Below are 21,098 nucleotides of genomic sequence, written 5' to 3' on the forward strand. Positions count from 1 at the left end.
AGTAAACAACTGAGCTTACAACTATGATTGATTTGTACATTATGCTAAACAATTAAGATGTCTTATCAGCATGTACAATCCCTGTACATTCTGAGGCTTTTTCCCACTCGAGCAGGGATCAGGAGATGGAGTGGAAGGGAGGAGGGTGACAGTTGGTTCTGGCTATTTCCACTGTAAGCTGTCCCTCTACTGTGAATGGGTTTATTTTCTGCTCTGAATGCTCCTATCTCCAACTGCTTTACATTTTATGTTGGCTGCAGAGTCTGCTGGTATGAACTGCTGGAGGCAAAATTAAACCCAGGATTGCCTGAGTTGAGCCAGCCAGACGCTCTGCCCTAGCTTATTCCTCCTCTTCAGGATGATCAGAGGCTGCATCCTTCATTTCATCCTACATATTCTCCTTCACTTATTCCTGCAAGACATTGGATAAAACCTCTATGATCTTTTACACACTTAGAAACATTGCACATTTCCATTCATACCAAAGATGAGGCTATTCTGCTGGGGGCAGGGCAGGGAGTGGCCCAAGGATGAGCATCTAATCTGTCTATACTTGTCCCACACATCGTCAACCACAACAACCTTCAGGAAGTAAATGGTCAGTAGATTTTTTGGTTAAATTTGGTTTAAAGATTCAGGTGACGACACTGAGAAGCATTCCAGAGGGATCTCTACCAAACCCCATGTAGAAAGAGCTTCTCTGGGGCTTTCCAGGCTCTGTCGAGGATGCTCAAGGATTCAGGGTGACACATTATTTAATTTAATGTGGTGTATAGCAACAGTTGGTGTCCCCTGGAGGCTTGAAGTGTTTAGTTCAGGCCAAGCTCAACACTGCTTTGTCTTTGTCTATTGTTTCCTTGATCATTAGATATTAGCTCGTTTATCTAGAAAGAGACATAAGACAATTTTAGGCTTCAAACTTTTCAAACTTTAGGCAGAAGCCATCCCTGATGTGAGGTTGGATCCTGTGCAAGGTTTACTGTCTTAAATACCTCCTCGTCTGCTTTTGTCATTTGAGGTTGTTCCTACAAGTGGTGCCAAGACCTTGGTTTCCAGTTTTCCAGCCAACACCTGAAATACCTTCCCATCTCATCTCACCTTCAAATATGTTCCCTGAGAGTTGCTGACATCCTCTCTGAAGAGCACAGAGCTTCCCATGCTGCTCTTCCCTGAAAACCTTCAAGGGTTTGCCATTTCCCTCATGCCTTATGTCATAGCTTCTTCATGCCTATCTCCTTGCTTCATTTACCATAACCAGATGGCATTGTTGGATTTCCCATGCCCCTACCATCTGCACCAGCTTTGTTTTATACCCTAACCTAGAATAAGCTGCTCAGTCTACATTCCCTTTGTCTTACTCATCAGAGTAAGCAGGTCCCTCCTTAACACTAACAGGCCTCTCGGCTGCATTAATGCGTGTATTGATTATCCCACTTTATTCATTGTGATATAATTATCTTTGTGCATGTTTGCCTCCCCATTAGACTCTAATAATAGGAAATGGCTTATTCATCTTAGAATCCCATCTTTGTAGGCTTAATGAATTCATGAAGTATGCAAATGAGTCCACCAGAATCGTGTACTGAGAGTCATTCCTTCCTGTATCCATAAGGCTCTTCTAGGGCCCTGCTTCTTCATAATACCTTCGGGATCCTGTACAGCACAGGGGTCCAGAGAGAAAAGGACACTGCTTCTAAGCCTATGGCTAAATAGAACAGTAGAGACTCTGTTGGAATGGTTGTGGTCAGGGGCACTCATCATCCCTGCTAAATGCAAGCCTGAGATGTGGGCTGGCTACGACCCTCTCCTATCTGAACGCACAGCAGCAGTAGCTGGAATTTCAAAAACAGAAAGTTTCATGGTATTCTCTCTGCTGGAAATTTTTCAATTGTTTCCTACATCTGGAAGAGAGGATCCAGGTTCATCTGTCTGGAATCTAAGATGGATCTCATTTTGTCCTGACTGTAATTTTCTGGACCTTTCTCAAATCTCCTCAGCACAGCCTTATCTCTCCCCAGCATCTGAGTTCATGCTTTTTTCCCTTCAATGTTCTTACATGTAATACGTCACTGGTACAAAACAAAAACTAAAACAAAGAGCTAGACCCGTTTTCTTTTCTTGTATCATCCCTGAAACAACACTAACCTGTTTTCATGTCCCAGTACAAAATCCTTCCTTAGAGTCAGAGACAATGACTTTTCCCTTTAAAATTCATAGCACTTATGATTTGTGACGTCAGCTTTATGTAGCCTATATTTGCCTGACTCTCTATCAGTGTAAAATACCATATACTTGGGTACTGTTTTCAAGTATGGATGTCACCTCAATCTATACTTGATGGGAAGTCACCCATCAACATTATGTTGCCGTGACCCTGAACCGTCCTGTAAAACAACAAACATTTGGTATAGTTGATTTGATAGTTAATCTTGATTGTCAACTTAATAGAACTTATAATCACCATGGAAATGTATCTCTGAGCTTGCCTTTAAAAGAGTTTCTAGATTTGATTTACTGAAGCAAAAAGATCCTTAATACATAACCTGGAATTATTTCTATTCGCCTAGGCCTCTTCAAGAAGATAACTGTTTTTCTCTTTTTCAGTGAATAAAAATTATACAGACTGGGTGGTGTTGGCGCAAGCATTTAATCCCAGCTGTCAGGGGGCAGAGGCAGAGTTCTAGGCTAGCCTGGTCTGCAGAGGGAATTCCTGGATAGCCGAGGCTACACATACACACACATACACACACACATACACACACACACACACACACACACACACACACACAAACTGTCTTTAAAAATAAAACAAAACAACAGCAAAGAAATTATACAGAAGAGTGGGTGCATTGTAATTTTTCCAGACACACCAATCATATCTGCCCTATGCCCCTTCCTTACTTGCTGTCTTGTCTTCTTGAGCCCTCCCTTCCCTGGTAGCATCCCTTCTACGTTCACAGACATGAATATTTTAATAGATCGTGTCCTTCTGACACATTTTTCTGAGCAGGAAAAAATTGATTTGGTCAGATTAAGAAGCCTGGTGAGAAGAAAACATGTCTTCTGGTGAGGCAGGCAGGGATGGTGACTGATACCATCAGCAATGGTGTCACCACTGTGTTTGATCAACTGAAGGGATGCCTGTTTTTAAATAATATATCAACAGTTGTCCACTTGGCAAAAAAAAAAAAAAATAGCCCCAGGGAAGTTGAACCAGGGTTCATGGAGTCCTATGAAGGATGCACAGGACGAGCCCAGCAAAGTGAAGTCTGCCACACTGAACCCTGGAGAGGACTTTAAACGGCTTGCGGTCTCTAGCACACTAACTAGTTTTTTTTTTATTTAAACCTGTGTACACATTCCTAACTTCATAGCTCAGTCTTATGCATTAAATGATCTGTAAAAGCACCATAAGCACTCAGAGAACACTGGCCGCTGTTACAAACAACAGTTGTCGGAGTGGTACTGTTACTGCTCTGTGCTCTGGTTACCAACTGTGAACCTGGGAATGCGTAGTATTTGCAATTGCAGAGCAGCAGGGAGGCAACATACACAAAGCAAACCTCTGATATGCACAGTCACGCAGGAGCAAGACGGCCTGAACACGAATCAAAGTCATCGGAATCTAAAGATTGGCAGCAACCTCTGAACAAGTTTGAAGGTGGCAACGGGGCTTGCTGAGATGGCTGCACAGCTAAGGGTACCTGCAGCCAAGCCCAGTGACTTGATTTTGATCCCCAGAAGCCAAAAGTTGTCATCTGACCACCACATATGTACCAGGGCACGGGTGCACATGTACAAACACACAAGCATGTACACATGAATGAATGGATATACTTAATAAATTAATCCATAAATAGTCTTAGAGATAGTTTCCAGCTATTCAAGTATGCACTGAGGTTGACATGTTACAAAGATCTAAAGACAAAGAAATTTCCTCTTTTATATAATGCAAAACAGATTTATTTTCGTCTATGTCAACAAACAATGGAAATGTGGAAAGGAGAGCTTCTTCAGGTGAGATTCTTTTATCACAGGCCTTGGGACATACCTGGCTGTGTTACCTCGGAGGCTCAGTGTCTTCTCCTGTTGTGGTGACAGGTTTTCTCAGTCAGGTTCTCTGGGTGCTTGCTTCCAGTGTCTTAGGATAAGCTATTTGGGAGCCCAGAAAAACCCTTCATTCCTTCTCTGTTTAAAGAGGAACTGTGCCACACCCCCAGGAACTGAGGAATTGAGGTTCCCTGGATTCTCAGTTAATATGCTTTCTGTCAGTAGAGCAACTGCAAGGGCTTTTACAGGACTTCCAATGTCATCCATATTAAGCCTGCTAAAAAGTGGAAGGCAGATCCTACCTTCATACTTCCTGAGATGCCTTAGAGATTGCTTTGCTTGCTCCTTCTTGCCTCAGCCTGGTCTTCAAAACCCACAGCGAAGGAGGCACTTTAAATGTCATCCTTGAAACCTTAGACTGTGAAGACACACCCTACTTGGAACATCTGGTTGGTTGCTACTTGGCTGATAGCATCTTGTTTTTCAGTGGAAAGGGGTCTTGGATATGCTTAACTTCTTCAATGCCTGTCAAGTGCCAGTGTGAGCATGCCCAGAACATGTAAGGCCAGAGCCTCCTGTGAGCTGGTTTTGAGAACAGGAGAGGGCCAGAGCTCAGCCTGAAGAAATGCACACTGGAGCTGCAGAGCAACTCCCTAGGGATGCCCAGAATCTGGCCTCTGAGGAGGTGGAGACAGAGTACCCTAAGCTCCAGACAGTAGTCCTTGCCTACCCAGCAAGTGCAAGGCCTGCCTTTGCCATGACATCCTATCACTCCCAAAAAAGAGAAAAAGGCACCAAGCACCTACATAGGCGTGATATTTTTTAATTTAAAAATAAACAAGGGTGGATTGCCTCCTCCTTAGCAACCTGTATGAGGCACTCTGCTGGCAGGCTCCCATGGCATAGATACTGGAGCAGCACTGTCCAGTAAAGCCTCTGGTGACAATATGAAAGCCACCAGCTACCAGTGGCAGCCAGCTACCAAAACTGTGCCTGTGAGCCTGAGGAACTGAATAAAATTTTTAAATTCTCATCCATCTAAATATAATTAACCACTTGGGAACAGTGACAACCATTGAGCTGGCACAGGTCTAGAGAAAGAAGGCAATATCAAGAAAACCATGAGTTACTATTAAACCGGGAAACCCAGCAAGAAAGGGCCAACCAAGGCTCTGGTGGCAGAGCGCGAGGGTGGAGTGGGAGTGGACGCTGCAGCAAATGTGCTGAGGAGAAAAACCAGAGACAGCTGAGAATTGTAGGTCAGCCCCCAGGAGTTCCGAGGTCCGTGCATGTCGTTTACATTTGACATTGTTAACAGAATGCTGCTGTAGCCAACTGCTATAGGGAAAATATGAGTCAACATAAAGATGCTTGGTGTGTGTGTGTGTGTGTGTGTGTGTGTCTGTCTGTCTGTCTGTCTATTTGTATGTGTCTATATGTATGTGTCTGTGTGTGTCTCTGTGTGTGTGTGTGTGTGTATCTGTCTATTTGTATGTGTCTATATGTATGTGTCTGTGTGTGTCTGTGTGTGTATGTGTGTGTCTGTGTGTGTCTATGTGCATGTGTATGTGTGTGTCTGTGTATGTTTGTGTGCCTGTGTGTTGGAGTGATCCTGGTGGTTTGCCCCTGCTGCTCAGAATAACAACTCCTTCTTATTAGTATGTATTTATACTCAAAAGGAATAGACATTTGGGCATCAATATTAACTCATCTAAAATTAATAACATATATGCATATGAATATGTAACATGTATCATCCCAAGGAATCTTTTTAAGTGCAGGGAGGAAGAAACAAGTTCTTAAGTGTGTTAAAATGGATAGAGTCTAAAGTTAGCCAAGACGCACGCGCCCTTCTGAGTTTCTGTACCCAAGAAATAAATGGAGTAGCTACATGAAAAGCCCACACACTCATCCTCAGACTCTGGCCGAGCCAATTTCCAGTTGTAACAGAAAGAAGCGGAGGGATTTAAAAGAATTGGAAAGGCAACCATGACACCAGCTAATGGTGAGGAAAAGGGGGCTGCACAGAGAGAACGAACCAGAAGGGTTAATTAATTAACCCAGCCATATTAACAAATGTTAAGAAATGGTTGTGGAGATATTTAGGGTTGCTCTTCTAAAGGCCAGGGCCCAACTGAGTTGGGTTGTGTTCGGCCTGGAGAGAGTTCTACAGCCAGCAGATTCAAACCGCACAAGAAGCTATTTATGGCTGAGAAATCGTGGAGTCAGTGAGGAATTCAGAGCAGTGTCCTTCCCGTGTAGGTCTTTAAAACAGAATAGATTCTCATCAGTCTCATTTGAAGGGTTTAAGTGTGATCCTGCCTAAAGGCAAGGTGAGGAAGGAAATGACTTTTCAAGGTCCCAGCCAGTCAGCCCGGGGAGGCCACACGGAGGGCTGCTGCTGTAATTCTCCTTTGTTTACACATACCTTATTGTTTCACACCACCATGTGGCCATGCTTGGTACAAAGGCTGGAAATGTTGAAACCAAGCAAAGGCCTTCGGATGTGGAGATTGTATATTTGCATGCTCTTGAAGATATCTCTCTGCAAACTCAGCGGGCATGGGTGTGCTTGTTCCCCCGGGACATTCCTTGACCGTCATTTAGAAAATGTAAGGCTACTTGCTGTATTATCGAGGACAATGTCTAACTCTTTGATTGTGCATATGCCCTCCTGTAGGAACAGGATTTGAGTCACAATAAGCTGAGTTGATAGCATAAATACCTTTTACTTATGACTGAATCTGTACATGTGCCAGATTCCAGCCATTTTACATTTAACAGATGCGTAGAGTAAATACATGTGACTTCAGTGACAGTTCCATAAAATGAATTCAAACAGAATATCAAAGCAATAGTAGATTTGCTTGCAGGAAAGCAATAACAGTTGACACATGACTGGAGGCGTCACACTAAACATAATTTTAGATACACCACATCGGGCCACTGTGCCTCCCCGCACCTTTCTCGTTCATTTATGTGATAAACACGTCAGCATGCATTAGCATGTATTAAGCTCTCCTGTGAGCTAACTTGCATTGGGATTCATATTGGACAAATTAGGTTGTCTCTCCATTGTCACAACACCTCTGCCGCAAAATCACTGTTAAATGTGGGCAGTGAAATCACCCCAAGGCCAGGCTGCTGTGGCTGGAGTCCTAGGAGGCTAAGGCTGGTAACCTTGGGATCTCTGGAGCACAGAAATAAATAACATAATGTGCTATTGTTGATTCAGTGAATTCTTGTGTGACTACATGCAAGCTACAATGTTGAAACAGGCACTGGAGACATAGTAATGACTAAAGTGGATGAAGTCCTGTCCAGGTTAAGGGGATGGATTTCAGCGAAGGGCCAGACAATAAAGCCATGAGGCTTTGCAGGCCACAGGCTCTGACGCTCTGGGGTAAGCTTCAGCGCCATCATTGGCAGCAAGAGGATGAGAACCATGCACACTGGAGCGAGTATCACTGGAATTTCATTTGCACACAGTGGTAGGCCAGCTATGAAGCACATACGACGGTGCACTGTTCCCTGTGGCAGTGGGCGACAGTGGAAACACAAAACAACTAGAGCAGAGCCAGTGAGATGAGTTGGTGGATAAAGGCACTGGCACCAACACTGACCACTTAAATCAGTCTCCAGGAGCCCACAAGCAGGAAGAAGAAACTCGATTGCCTGCAAGATGCCTTCTCACCTGCACATATGTGCCATGGTGTGGACAAATAAGTAAAATAAATAAGTGTAATTTGTTTAAGCTAACAAAAAATAAATATGATAAATAGGGACAAAGATTGTGGAGGAAGTAAAATGTGTCAGCGCCTCATAACAAGGGTATCTTCACTGGGTAAATGACACCTGAGGAGATGATGCCTAGGCAGAGAGATTCCTGGAGAGGGTGCCAGATACAAATTCCATAGGCAGTAGTCTTCCTGGTCTTTCTGAGGAACAGCAGAGTGCAGTGTGCCTATGGAATAATAAATTGGCTACAGGAAATGGGGTCAAATGGGGCTGGAGAGATAGATGGCTCAGTGCTTAAAAGCACTTGCTGCTCTTGTCAAAAGGCTTAGAATTTAGTTCCCAGCGCCCACACCAGGCAGTACAACCACATTCAACTCCAGCAGATCCAATGCCTTCTTCTTGTCTTAAAGGACACACACACAAAATCACACAACACACAGTCACACACATGCTCACACACATGTTCATATATGCATAAATCTTTTTGTAATATTAGGGAAGAGAAGTGGTTAGATGACACAGAATTCAGATGTCATTAAAAATTTGGTTTTTACTTCAAGAGATTCAAAGTCGGAAAAGAAGCCTGCTCTAACGCCGTGGTTGGAAAGTTATCAGTCTAGATCCTGGATTGAAGACAGACTAATAGAAAAACAAGGAGTCCAGCTGTGGTGATAAGCTGGGTAACAGACTGTGGGCCAGATAACAATGCGTGAGGCGTGAGGATGTGGTATTCTGAAGTAGGCTTCTAGGTGGAGAGTCTGAGAGAAGCAGGAATCAATAGTGACTTCAAGGATTTGGGGATAAGTACTACAGTCTGACCCAGCAACGATTAGCAGACATGTCTCAACAGGAATAAAACTAGTATGTCAAAAAGATGCCCACACTTCTATGTTGGCCCACACAAAAGCCAACATTTGAAATCCACCATGCCTCCATCAGTGGATGGATGGAAGAAGGAAAACCTGGTATAGAGACATGTATACTATTCAGCCAGAGAACAATGAATTCCTGCGTGTCTGCAACTATGTGGGTGAACTGGGAAGGCCTTGTGCTGAGTGTGATAAACCAGACTCTGAAGGAAATACCACACAGCCTTACTTGTGGAAGCTAATGAAGCTGATTGGCTAGAAGTATAGAGTAGGTGAATGATTAGCAGAGCCTAGAGAGGAGGGGAAAAGAGTGGGTAGGAGGAGTTGGTCCCCAGGAACAAGTGATAAGAAAATGAGGTTGTTCATTTAAGTACATAGGATGGGGACTACATGTTAGCAATGTAGTATAATTTCAGGTTCACAAAAAGGAAGGATTTTGAATATCTCACTACAGAGAGTGATAGGAGCTTCAGTGACACACATGCAAATTATGAAGATTTAATTATTTCACACAGACCCAATGCATATAGATATAGATATAGATATAGATATAGATATAGATATAGATATAGATATAGATATATATAGATATATAGATATATAGATATATAGATATATAGATATATAGATATATAGATATATAGATATATAGATATATAGATATATATGGATATATATCCATCAAAATATCACATTGTCCTCCATAACTTATATAATTATTATGTGTTGATAAATCTGAGAAGACTGCAGTTGTTGGGGGAGAGGAAGGAAGATCATAGTCCCACTCTGATTATGTTCCATTAGATGTCAATTGAGCATCCAAGCAGAAATGTCAAGAAGTAGAGAGGCTGCGAAGTTAGCTTGCAGAAGATTGGAGTGAGTGATTCAGAAAGCTGTTTAGACTAATGGCATAAGTCTTGAATTGTCCATATATATTTGGTACTTAAGACCATGAAACCCATGTGTTCACCAAGGAACTGAAAACAAAAGAAAGCATCGAGGCCTAAGCATTGAACCCTGGGAACACCCAAAAGTAGGAATTTAAGGAGGTGAGAAGAGCCCTGGAAAAGGAGCCTCAAGAAAGCAATCAAGTCATAGAAGAAAACCAGAAAGAAAGCCAAGCATTAAGTGGCATCATCCCTGTACCCAGTGCATGTCACATAGAATAGAGGTGAGCCACCACCCTGGGCAATATGGAACCTTCTAGTGACACTGGGAGAAATAGAGTCCTGCTTGCTTTCACTCAGAGAGTAATTTCACCTAGAGGGTACATGTAGCTTTTTTTTAAAGGGCTTCTGTTGGTTTGTCTGCTTTACTTTACTTAATGGAGAAGAAAAGAAGGCTGTAACTGAAGGAGGTGAGGCAAACAGGCTTAGGATGGGAAGGACAGCATCTTTGTGAGCTGCCAGGAAGCCTCTAAGAGAAAGAGGGGTCTGAAAGAGAAGCACAACCAGAGAGAGGCAGAATTGTTCTACGAGTTCCCATGGCTAGCTCGATTGACTGAGATCCTGTGTGGAAGCTGGTGTGTTGGCTTCACGTTCTACCCTGCAAAGGGCTCCATGTGGTGCTTAGCAGTTAGCAACTGACAGATAATAGAGTCCTAACTTCAGTAAAGGGAATGAGCTCCTATGATCTTCTGACCAGAGAGCACTAACACTCTTGGCAGACACATGGAAAACATACAGTAAAACAAAGGCAGTAGTGACCCTGAATCATGCTGACTGGCGTTCAGGACAGATACCTGGTAGAAAGCAGGAAGAGCAGTGGGAAATGTTTGCATTTGGTTTGTACGGCAAGTCTGCCGAAGCCTGAGTCTCACATGGGACTTAAATCCTTAGAGATCCTCTTTGGAAGGATTGGCTATCTTTGCTCTTTTTTTTAAAAAAAAAACATTCAAGACAATGAAAACTTGTCTGTTGGCTCACAAATATCACATGGCATAATGCTTCCATCCCTTGTCATATTTCTCCAGACTTATACTGGTTCCCGAGGCTGATCTGTGGAGCAGAGCTCGGACAGGAAGCAGAGGAAGGCAGCTGGTAGAGGCATAGCCACCATGTCCATGGGAAAGCAAATGCAGTGTACACATGATTTCTGACTTACCTCCCAATTTGAATCCATTTCTGAGCCCTATTGCTAAAGCCAAATTCCAGTGAAAGAAGGAATCCAGATTCCCTAGGATGGCAACAGAGTCCCCAACTCCTAGACAAACAGCAAACGCTGTCCTGGGGAGGTCGTTTCTTCCATGTTTTCTATTAATCCCTTCAATTCAGAACTGATAGCTAAACATGTTAGGTTACAGGTACCTACATGGCAAGTTGACTTGCTTTGGGGTCAATATGAGAAGACTTTCCAAGTACTTGTACCAGATGCAAACATCTGAAATGCCACTTGGCCTCCTAATGTCTATTGTTTTTATACTTTGCCCATGTTCTATACATATTCACACAGTGTTGAAGCCTCAGAGCATGCCTTGTGTTATTATTACAGCCTTTGGGAACCGTGACAGGATTCTTAGAGGATAACTGCCCTTAACTGACATGTTAATATACACCTCCTTTCCAATATTTCATTCTGATGAAGAAAACGTTGAGTTGAGTAATCCTCTAAATGCTGCTGCTTCAACAGTGTTGCACTCACACTGTTAGTGTTTGCCCATGTGCATGCTTATGTGTGTGTTCGTGTGTATGCGTGTGTGAGAGAGAGACAGAGACAGAGAGAAGAGCCCACAAACATCCTTGTGCATGCTTGCAGAATCCAGAAGAAGACAAGAGATAAGCTGTTCTCTCTCTCTCTCTCTCTCTCTCTCTCTCTCTCTCTCTCTCTCTCTCTCTCCCCCTGACACAGTGAGCTATCTCTGTACATAGAGCTAAGTTGACAAGCCACAATGATGGCGCCCTCTCAGCATCCACAGCTCTGTGGCTAGAGACAGATACGTACATGCATAACTATGTCTGGTTTTTACATGGATGCTGGGGAATCTCAGCTCAGGTCCTCATGCTTGCCCAGCAAATGCTCATCCCCACTGAGCCATCTCGTCAACCCTATTGTTAATGTCTAAAGTCCTCATTTTTGTCTGTCCTGAGCAAGAATGTGAATCTTTTAATGCTTTGAGGAAAGTGTGATACTATGTTTATAGATTCTGTGCCTCTAACAGCCTATGTTTAGGGAAGGAACATTTCTAATTCAATTTACAGTGATGTCAAGAAACAACACGTATCTGCAGGCGAAGATAAGAAAACCACGCAGGAGTACACAGTGATAGCTCTACTTAAATAAATAAACTTTTGGTACTAGTGATTAGGTACACAAGATTATTATATGTTTAATTGGCTAACGTGACAATTTGGAATCACTTCTAGTCACATTTAATTGGATTTGCAATCTCTCGGGAAAAAGAAATAGAGAAGCCTAGCAAAGAAACAGCCATAAAAGTAAACTGTTTTTCCAAGGGGTGCTAAGTAATGAATTAATATCCATTCCACAATAGTTTTAATATCCCCCTCAGCTTAATAAGACCAATGCAGTGTCTGTACGCACTGGATCCAGAAGCTAATTCAATTAGACACAAAGTTGGGAGGAAGGGATTGTCTGTTGAATTGGAGTGTTGTTTTTTTTTTTTCAATTGTAGAAAGGCAAACTTAATCAGAGATAAATAATCTTTTAACTCAGGTAAAGGCTGAGGTGTGCTTAAATACCCACCTGATAGCTCAGAGCTGTGCTTGACTTGGAGACATCTTAAAGTCTATGTGCCAGGGGCATAGAGCTGCTATGAAGTTCAGCCCCACAAACATGAGCCTTTAGGATCTGCTATTCTGTACATCTTTTGATGTTTCATACAAAGGGGCCAAAACAAAGCATAAACATGTCTGGCAGGCCTTAAGTATTCTTGGGTTTTACAAATGGATCAACCAGGTAGAAGACGGACAGCAAAGCAAAGCCACCTACTTTCTATATCCTACAAATGTGCTTGGTTTTTGCTTAGTCTTATTCCAGTTAAATGTGTGCACTGTGAAATCCTGTCTAGTGTTTGTGCATCCTTCCTATTACAGTCTTCCCGCTGCCTTATAAATTCATGATGGTTTACATCTGTTCTTGTTCCGAGGAGTGCCATGATCGCCGACTACATGTTCTGGCTCTGTGGAGGGAGCGAGCACTGTGTCAGCAAGCTCATCAAACTGTATTGGCAGGTAAAAAATTGATGCCCCAGATAGGGAAGATGGGTGCTCAAGAGACCACAGAAAAAGGGGGCTCTGGGCAAATCAATCAGACAGGTGCTGCCCAGTGGTAATGTACTTAGAACGAAGTAGATTTCAGAAGCTAATTTTAAGTGTAAAATTCAGAGTCGTTAACCCTTGGCCCATTCTTGAGTTTTACAACATCCCAATGTTTTAGGCATCCCAAGAACAACGGTCCAGGCATGCTGTGATGACACATCCTTTAAAACACACTGTTTTCATACATACTCTTTGAGTTACAGGTTTTAAAACCAAACTTTTGAAGTAATATTAGTCACTCAATTTTGGACAATGAAAAGATGAGGGGTATTAATGGATGATACTTACTATTGAAAACTGGGCAACAGCAAATATTCTGTCACTTGTTGGAAATGACAGCAGGGTGTCCTCTCAGAGCCTGAGGAGAAACCATCACTTTGCAGACTAGTAAGGAAAACTTAAGAGTCACTAGCTCAGTCTCCTCCCATTTAAAAGACTCAGTAACTTACATGTTTCCATTTAAAGACTTAAAGTTCGATTTGCCTACTACTATGAAAAAATAGATTTTCATTGTTAAATTACCCCTGTTGTACTTGAGACCTGTCATATAAATGAAAAAATAGAAAGAAAAAAAAAGGTAGGTTTCAGAAAAACAATCTTAACCCCCAACAAAAATCGTTCCTAATAGTAATTAGATAAGTATGAAACACTAACAAATGAACAAAAATTAAAAAAATAAAAAAAAACAGTTGTAGGGGCCTGAGACAGGGTGAGAGCATTTGGTTCCCAGCATATGGCAGCTCACCACCACCTACAAACCCATCCACCCTGGGAGTCAATACCTCCTCTGCCCTCTGAGAGCAGCCGCACTCACATGCACGATCCTCACACTTAATCACATACACATACTTAGTTTAAAAGACATTTTAAAACTGGCTGTCCAGAATCGTAGATATGAAAACAAGAAGGCAACGTGCTACAGACACGTGGGCATTTGACTGATAGATCTCAAATCGATCTTAAAAGAAGCGAGAGAGGACGTGAGTTTCCAGAAGGGATAAGCAGGTCTCATGTAGAGTAGATCCCTAAAAAATGCTGGGCTTGAGTTATTCAATCACTAAACAAATACGTCCTGTGTGAATGCTGACCTTTCTATATCAAACTAGGGGGAAACACAGCTAGTGTAGGTAAAAGAAGATTTAGAGTCTGATACTTTTAAGCAAAAGAACCTGTCTTTCCTTTAGTTTACAAAGAACGTAATATCCTCATTTTATTCACACTACAATAAGAAAATAACTTCCACTCAGTGATATGTACATCTTCTCAATGACAAAGATTAATATCACAAGTCCTTTATTTTCTTAGTCTATATGAATACGTGGTGTGGAAAACACACCTTTTATTGTATTATTTTAATTGTAAGCAACCTGTGTAGTGAAAAGAGCCTCTGGCTGCCAGAGAGGCCTAAGTCAGACGCGTCCTAACCTCAACCAGCAACAGTAAAATCAGTCTCTGGCTTCAGCCAAAGATGCTTCAGTAGAAAGGACGGGATGCCTGGCTCTCTTATCAGTTTCATGATGCTCCTTGACATCACAGCCTGTAGACATACAGCTCACGTATACACATCCGATTGTGAGCAGCCATTAAACGGAGCCCAGCAAGGTGGCACATGCCTGTCACTATCACTCGGGAGGCTGAGCCGAACGATCCTGAGTTCAAGAGTAGCATGGCCTACATAGTTAGAGTCTGCCTCAACAAAATGGAACAGACATGCACTACTTTCTTCTCCATTCTGAGATAAGAAGTCACTGTACCCAGAAAGGGGAGTGGGGAAGGGTAATGACGTGTACCCATGGAAACGCTCTCACAAAGCCCATTTCCATATAAGCTAAGTCGGAGGATGAAAAGCAGTTGCTTTATTGCCAGTAATCCCTAACTTAAGATGGCCTGACTTAGTTGGGTTTTTTCACTTCACACTTTTTCATTCACAATGCAGCATTCATCAATTTACATGAGATGGTCAATGTTTTATTATGAAATAGCCGTGGTACTAGATTTGCCTAACGGAAGCTTAATCTGTGTTCTGAATGTACTCAAGATAGGCAAGTCCAGGCTGCAGCACTGCTGTTAGGTATATTGATGGTATTTCAGTACAGTTGGGAGGGGCTATTGGAACATAATGCCGATGAAAGTCAGGGCGCTCCTGTTATGTCCCTTTCCAACTGCATAAAACCCCTACTCCTCTCGTTAGCTATTCTTGATGGAGGTCTTAACACAAACTTTCAGAATGTGAAAACTTTAGTGCGTCTCCATCGACTCTGCATAGATTGACCTACACACCGTCAGATACAAAAGAGCTGTTCCCTTCCATGCTTAGTTCTGGAACAGCTTTCAATTGTATCAGAAACATGTCCCATATCCTCACTCCTTCAAGGAACAGAAAATGGTGTAACTGTCTGTGCCATATGACAGCTCACGTTGAGCCGCTTCACTCTCGTTTAAAGTGTTTGCGCATGTTATTCTATGATAGTATCCATTCTGCAGAGGTAGGGTGGGGTGACAATAACTGCTAGAGGCTGCAGCAGAACACACTGACTTTGTGGCACAGTGCCCAATCTTCTGCCACCAAGCATTCTTCATGGAGAACATCTTAAACTTCTTCAGAAGGTTGTGCTAAGCAGCAAAATGGGGCATGCTTGGTTGGGCTGATGACTGCTTATTTTGAAGCAGATGACTTATGATGTGCATGCATGTGCATGTGTGAGTTCCCTCACAGAGGCTGGAGGAAGGTGTCAAATGCCCTGAAACTGGAGTTACAGGCAGTTGTAAGCTGCCCAATGTAGGTACTGAGAACTGAACTCTGGTCATCTGGAAGAAAAGCAAGTGCTCTTCACCATTAAGCTCACCTACTCTTAAAATACTATTATTACCAGAACTTTAATTAGAAGCTTTTACCTTCCAAGCCTCCATCCTCTTAGTGGAGGTTTAAATTGTGAAGGATCATATCAACAAGGCGGTTGAGCTCTTCCACCTCTGTAGACCATTCTCCCATGTTCACCCTCGACCATGTGTTCACAACACATTCATCAGTTTATATGGCCTTGTCTTCTGCAATGAGATAGCAGAAGCTGACCCTCTTGGCACTGTTCCTTCCATGGAATTTGAAAAGGTAGAAACAGAAAATTTGCTGTAATATACCCACAAAAGACGTGCAGAGAATCCCCGGGGAGCACAGACAAGCTGCCTTCAGCTCACTCCACACCTTATTTTTTATTTTCTCAATTTTTTTCATCATCTTCAAGCTTCAGGCCTTCAAATCACAATCTCAGTACCTCCTGAGAATCAGATTCATTGACACAGAAAGAGACAGAGGCAGAAGCAGAGGCAGACAGAGACAGACAGACAGACAGACAGACAGACAGACAGACAGACAGACATAGACAGAGGCATGTTTATTTATCTCATTGCATTAGAAATTGGCCTAAGAACAATCAAAACACCAAAGCAGCACTGAGAAAGAATTTTGACTTTTGCTCTACTATAAGGTTGTAATTTTCCTGATGTAAGAAGCTGAAATGTTTGACATAATATCAATTTCAATGTTTCATTTTGATGGCAGCAAATAGTAAAACTTGCACTAACAAAATCACCAATTGCAGATGGAGTCACAGCATCTCGTGTGTGTATAAACACTCATCAAGAAATACCAACATCTTCTACTTGAATTGGTATTACATCACTTCCTTTCCTTGGGCCACTGGGGTCCTTTAGGGTGACATCATCAAGATTATCTATGCCAGCAATTTCTTCCAAATTTAAGATAAACTATCTGCCATGTGTCTGTAGACTGTCCCCAGTGACAACTCTCAGGATCTTGTCAGTCTCAGCTCCAAGGCTGGAAAATTCCTAGTTATTTGACTCCAGATGCCTCATTTAAAGTTGCCAATTAGAAATAGGACAGGAAACAGGTTGCCCCACAGTGCTACCCATAGTTGACTTCAGCATCTTCACACCAAAGATTCACCATACTCACAAGGCTAAGATGTCAGTCATCACAAAGCTGTGTTCTGGAATGAACCCATTATCAAATTGGTCTAAGTTTTCTTTATTTGAAAAAAAATGCATAAAACTTAGCCAAACAGAATCCTTTCTAGACCTCCTTTCCTCACCGAGGCTTCCGTAACAGGAAGGGACTTCGTGGCGTGCTCTTGCTTCTAGACAAAGAGCTCCTAAAAGGCTCCAGTGCTCTAATTGGAGCTCTTGGCTCTGGGGAAGCCAAGGACTTTCACAGCAGGAGAGAGCCCTCTTTGGGGATTGTTGGAAAAGCTGTTGATGCCAACACATGCCTGTGTAGAGAGCCTGACATGTGGAGCCTCTTTCTGCAGTGAAACAGCAAAGGCTGAGGCAGTGCCAACTTCACAGGTCCTCCATCTGTGCAGAGAACGCTGAGACGTCCCGCCAATTCAAGTTGTACTTGGCATTCAAATGTTCTCCATCTCAAAGAACCATCAATGGCCTGTATAGCTTCCTAAGAGAGCTCACTAAAAAGTTTTCTGGCTTGGTTTGGTTGGTTTGGTGTGACCCTTCTACTCTCAAAGGGTAAAACCAAGAACTGGACTTTTCCTACTCATGTGCCCAAAGAATTCAGTGCACTGGGTTGACCCCCTAAGGGTCCTCCCGTGCACTTCAGTGTCTGAGCTGCTGATTCACACCTTCTCTTTATACAGCACTATTACTTCAAACCCTTTTGTCCTTGATATTGGACCTAGAGGAGACATCAGCTTCGAGCACCAACGGCAAAACGTAGCCCCAAGCACAGAGTTCATCCATCAGTTTTACTATAGTCATTCAAACTTCAGATCTTGACAATTCAGTCATGCGGGCATGTTTGACACGGGTGAATACCTTTCTCATATACTCAAGTTGTCTTCATCATTCATACTTACCTGCCACTGAGTAACTGTTTGTGAGCGCACAACTACATGCTAGGGATACAGAGGTAAACAGACAGACAATCACTCTGTCCTGAGGGACCACACATAGCATCCCTCCTCGTGAGCAGTTTCTCTTGCTTCAGCTCCAGTTACCCGCAGTCAACAGAGGCTTGACACTACTAAATGGGGGCCAGGCATGTTGGCTCACACCTGTAATCCTAGCACTCTGTGGGTAGAGGCAGGTGAATCTTTGTGACTTTCTGGCCAGCTTCAGCTACATGGTGAGATCCAGTTCAACCAAGAACACCTAGTGAGACCAGGTTGAAAAAGTATGGGGAGGAAAGAAGAGAGGCAAATGGGAAGAGGAGGAGGAGGAAGAAGAGGAGGACTAAATGTACATTAAATTATACGCTGTTCTGAGTAACATGAAGAAATAGTCCACCTGTTAGGTCCCACATTAGGCATTTCAGCCACCAGACCATTGATCATAACATAGAGACCTTGTGTTAAGTTGTCATATGTCCCTAGTAATTACCCCAAGCAATAAGCAGTGACTCACACATGTTGAAGAGAATATGTGAAGTGCATCCTTCAAGTGAAATGGTGACAAAACAATACAACATTCTGAGAGGAAAATAAAGCCCCATTCACAACTGTTCTACTTGTCTCTGTTGCTGACCTCTCATTATGCATAAATTATCAACTATATTTTATTATAAATTTGTGCATGGTGGGAACATATGTAATTTATGCAAGATTAGGTACAATCCATAGTTTCAAGCATCTGTTGGAAGAGTTTTGGAATGCCCCTCTCGTGGGCTAAAGGAGAAACAACTGTATTCTTCGTAAGATATATACAAGAGAGAATTATAAGACTGTAAAATAATTAAAGCACATACCACTGCTTAATATTCTGCTTTTCTTCCATGGTGCCATCAAAGCACATTGCAAAATGCCACTCAATAATAAGTTGTTTAATCAATCAATCAAATTAAAAATTAGTTTGACATGAAGCAAAAACACTAACGTCTAACTGAGAATGTTTTTACCACCATTGTTTTGTAATTAAGGAATTCAGCGATTATGCAAAGAAATGCTAATTACCCTGATTTGTTCATGGTGTATTGTGTAAATGAATCAAATGATCACACTGTACCATATATGTATATGCAATTATATGCTGATTATAAGTTATATACCTATACACATATGGATTTTGTATATGAAATAAGGGAGTTTCACAGAGCATATACTACACAGTTAGTTCCCAGTGGATATCCTGAAAAGTGAGAGTGACACTCTTAGTTAATGCAGTTTTTAAAATAAAAACAGCAAAAGGGAGAGATGAATTTCTTTAGTTATGAAATCATGTAACATTCTTCTGTGTACGTGCATATATGTTTTAAGTTCAAAATCATAGATGATTTTTTTTGCTTCTGTTGAAACTCACCAGACTGTATGGAAAATGCTACAGACATTCAGGATTCTTTGGAGTGGTTGGTTTCCATGCCCTCAGGAAAGTCCTGGGGATTGGCTACTCATTTCTTCCATCCAAGATGATGATCAGGGAACTTTTAATCACATAGACGTCTCTGGAGCATCCAGAGAGTCACGTATCATAAGTTACCCCTCGAGTGAGTAGAGAGTTGAAACTAATTAAGCCTAAGTTTCTACTCCTTTTTTTCTTGATATTGCAAAGTCATCCCAGTATTACTCATTTACTTGGTGAAAACTTACATCTCTACCTCAGAACAAAAATAAAACCTTCAGCATGAAATTATAGGTAAGTGAGGTCTAGGAGCCGAAACACCTATCATTATGTTGAATAAAACACCTACATTTTCTAGAGAAAAAAAAATGTGTTCCCTAAAAATTAGCATCCCTGTGAGAAAGTTTCCCACAGAAAGGTACAAACTAGAAATACCATGTGACCATTTCAGTTAATGGCCAATATTCGTTATCTGTTGATTTAGCTTGGCCTTGTCCATCTGAGCGTTTGTAAACACAGACACCTAGTATCTGAAAGCAGCCTTGTTACTGCACATTCTTCAGATTAGACATAATTTGAGGAGCACCAAAGCCACTTACCCAAAGATATGTTCTCCATCAAATGTCGTGCACTGCGTTTAAAATCCCGATAGTTGGCACCAGCTCTCTAGTTATCCTCAGGTCAAATGCAAACTATATTTGATCTGGGGGAGCTTAGTTCAGTCATGGGTGGCCTCTGAATACAGCGGTGAAGATGGGTTCCTCTAGACTCTCGAAACGTGAAAATACATCTATGAAAGGAACAGGAGTAGGAGAGAAACCAGCTCAGCTGAGAAAACTGACAGGGTCCTGGCGTTGAGAGATGTGAATAAAGCAAAAGGACCCAGGAAAGAGAATGGGTCCTGGGACTGACTGCTGCTCACTTCCCGCAGGAAAGCAAACAGCAGTATGGACAGTGCAGGGCTGAGGACCAGGAGCTGCAAGCTTGGGTCTGCTGCTATCACCCTGCTTCATTTCCGAATGCATCAGCTAATGCTGTGATAACGTTCTGTGCCAACCACTATAAAACTCCCAGTAACCAGGTTGGCTGAGATTCAGATCCAAGCTAGTCTTCCTCAGGCTTGGCTCCAAGCAGAGAGAAGTGCAAGTGTACTGCACACATCTTTGTATTCTGTGTATTCTTAGGAAGAAATGTGGCATTCCAAAGAAAGCCAGAGTACCTACAGTCACTTTAGTCCTCTGTTCCAAGCCTGTAGCTCCTATCAAGAAGGCTAAAGGAAGCCACATGATCCAGCCCAAGTGCTAGGAAGTTCTGCCTCCCATGGAATCAGGACAAAGTTGTGAGCACAATATAGCCAGGGGGTGGGTGTGAAGAGGCCAACAAGTATACAGGTATTGTATCTCTTAGCTTAGGCTTTTCTGTGATAAAGTAGCAGGCGTGCCTCAGTGGATCTCAAGCACCAGTGTCTAGCAGTGACTGAATTAGAATCTCCCAGGTTGAGTGGTGATCCTGTTTCATTTCTGTTTGCTATGACCAAACTTTCCTAACAAAAAGCAACTTGAAGAAAGAAGGAATTTTCTCCAGTGTACACTTCAAGATTACAGTGCATGATTATGGGTAAGCCACGGCAGGAACTTCAAACACCTACATATCACATCCATAATCAGGAGAAGAAATAATGCATGCATGCATGCATGCATGCTTGCTTGCTTGCTTGCTTGCTTATACTTACCTCAATTCCAATTCTAGCCCCCCACCTAGGGAATGGTGCCCATATTGGGCTAGGTTTGCCACACTGATT

General features: G+C 42.4%; 1 protein-coding gene across 1 annotated transcript in view; it reads left to right on the plus strand.

The window, feature by feature from the left end:
• Window positions 1-21,098, plus strand: part of Spata16 (spermatogenesis associated 16) — a 283,849-nt gene that overhangs the window by 163,569 nt on the left and 99,182 nt on the right. The window contains exon 5 of the mRNA XM_034500996.2: window positions 12,763-12,847. Within this exon, the coding sequence (XP_034356887.1) occupies window positions 12,763-12,847 (85 nt within the window). The remainder of the gene's footprint in view (window positions 1-12,762; window positions 12,848-21,098) is intronic.

The sequence above is a fragment of the Arvicanthis niloticus genome, chromosome 4 (genome assembly GCF_011762505.2).
Source record: "Arvicanthis niloticus isolate mArvNil1 chromosome 4, mArvNil1.pat.X, whole genome shotgun sequence".
NCBI classification, from domain to species: domain Eukaryota; kingdom Metazoa; phylum Chordata; class Mammalia; order Rodentia; family Muridae; genus Arvicanthis; species Arvicanthis niloticus.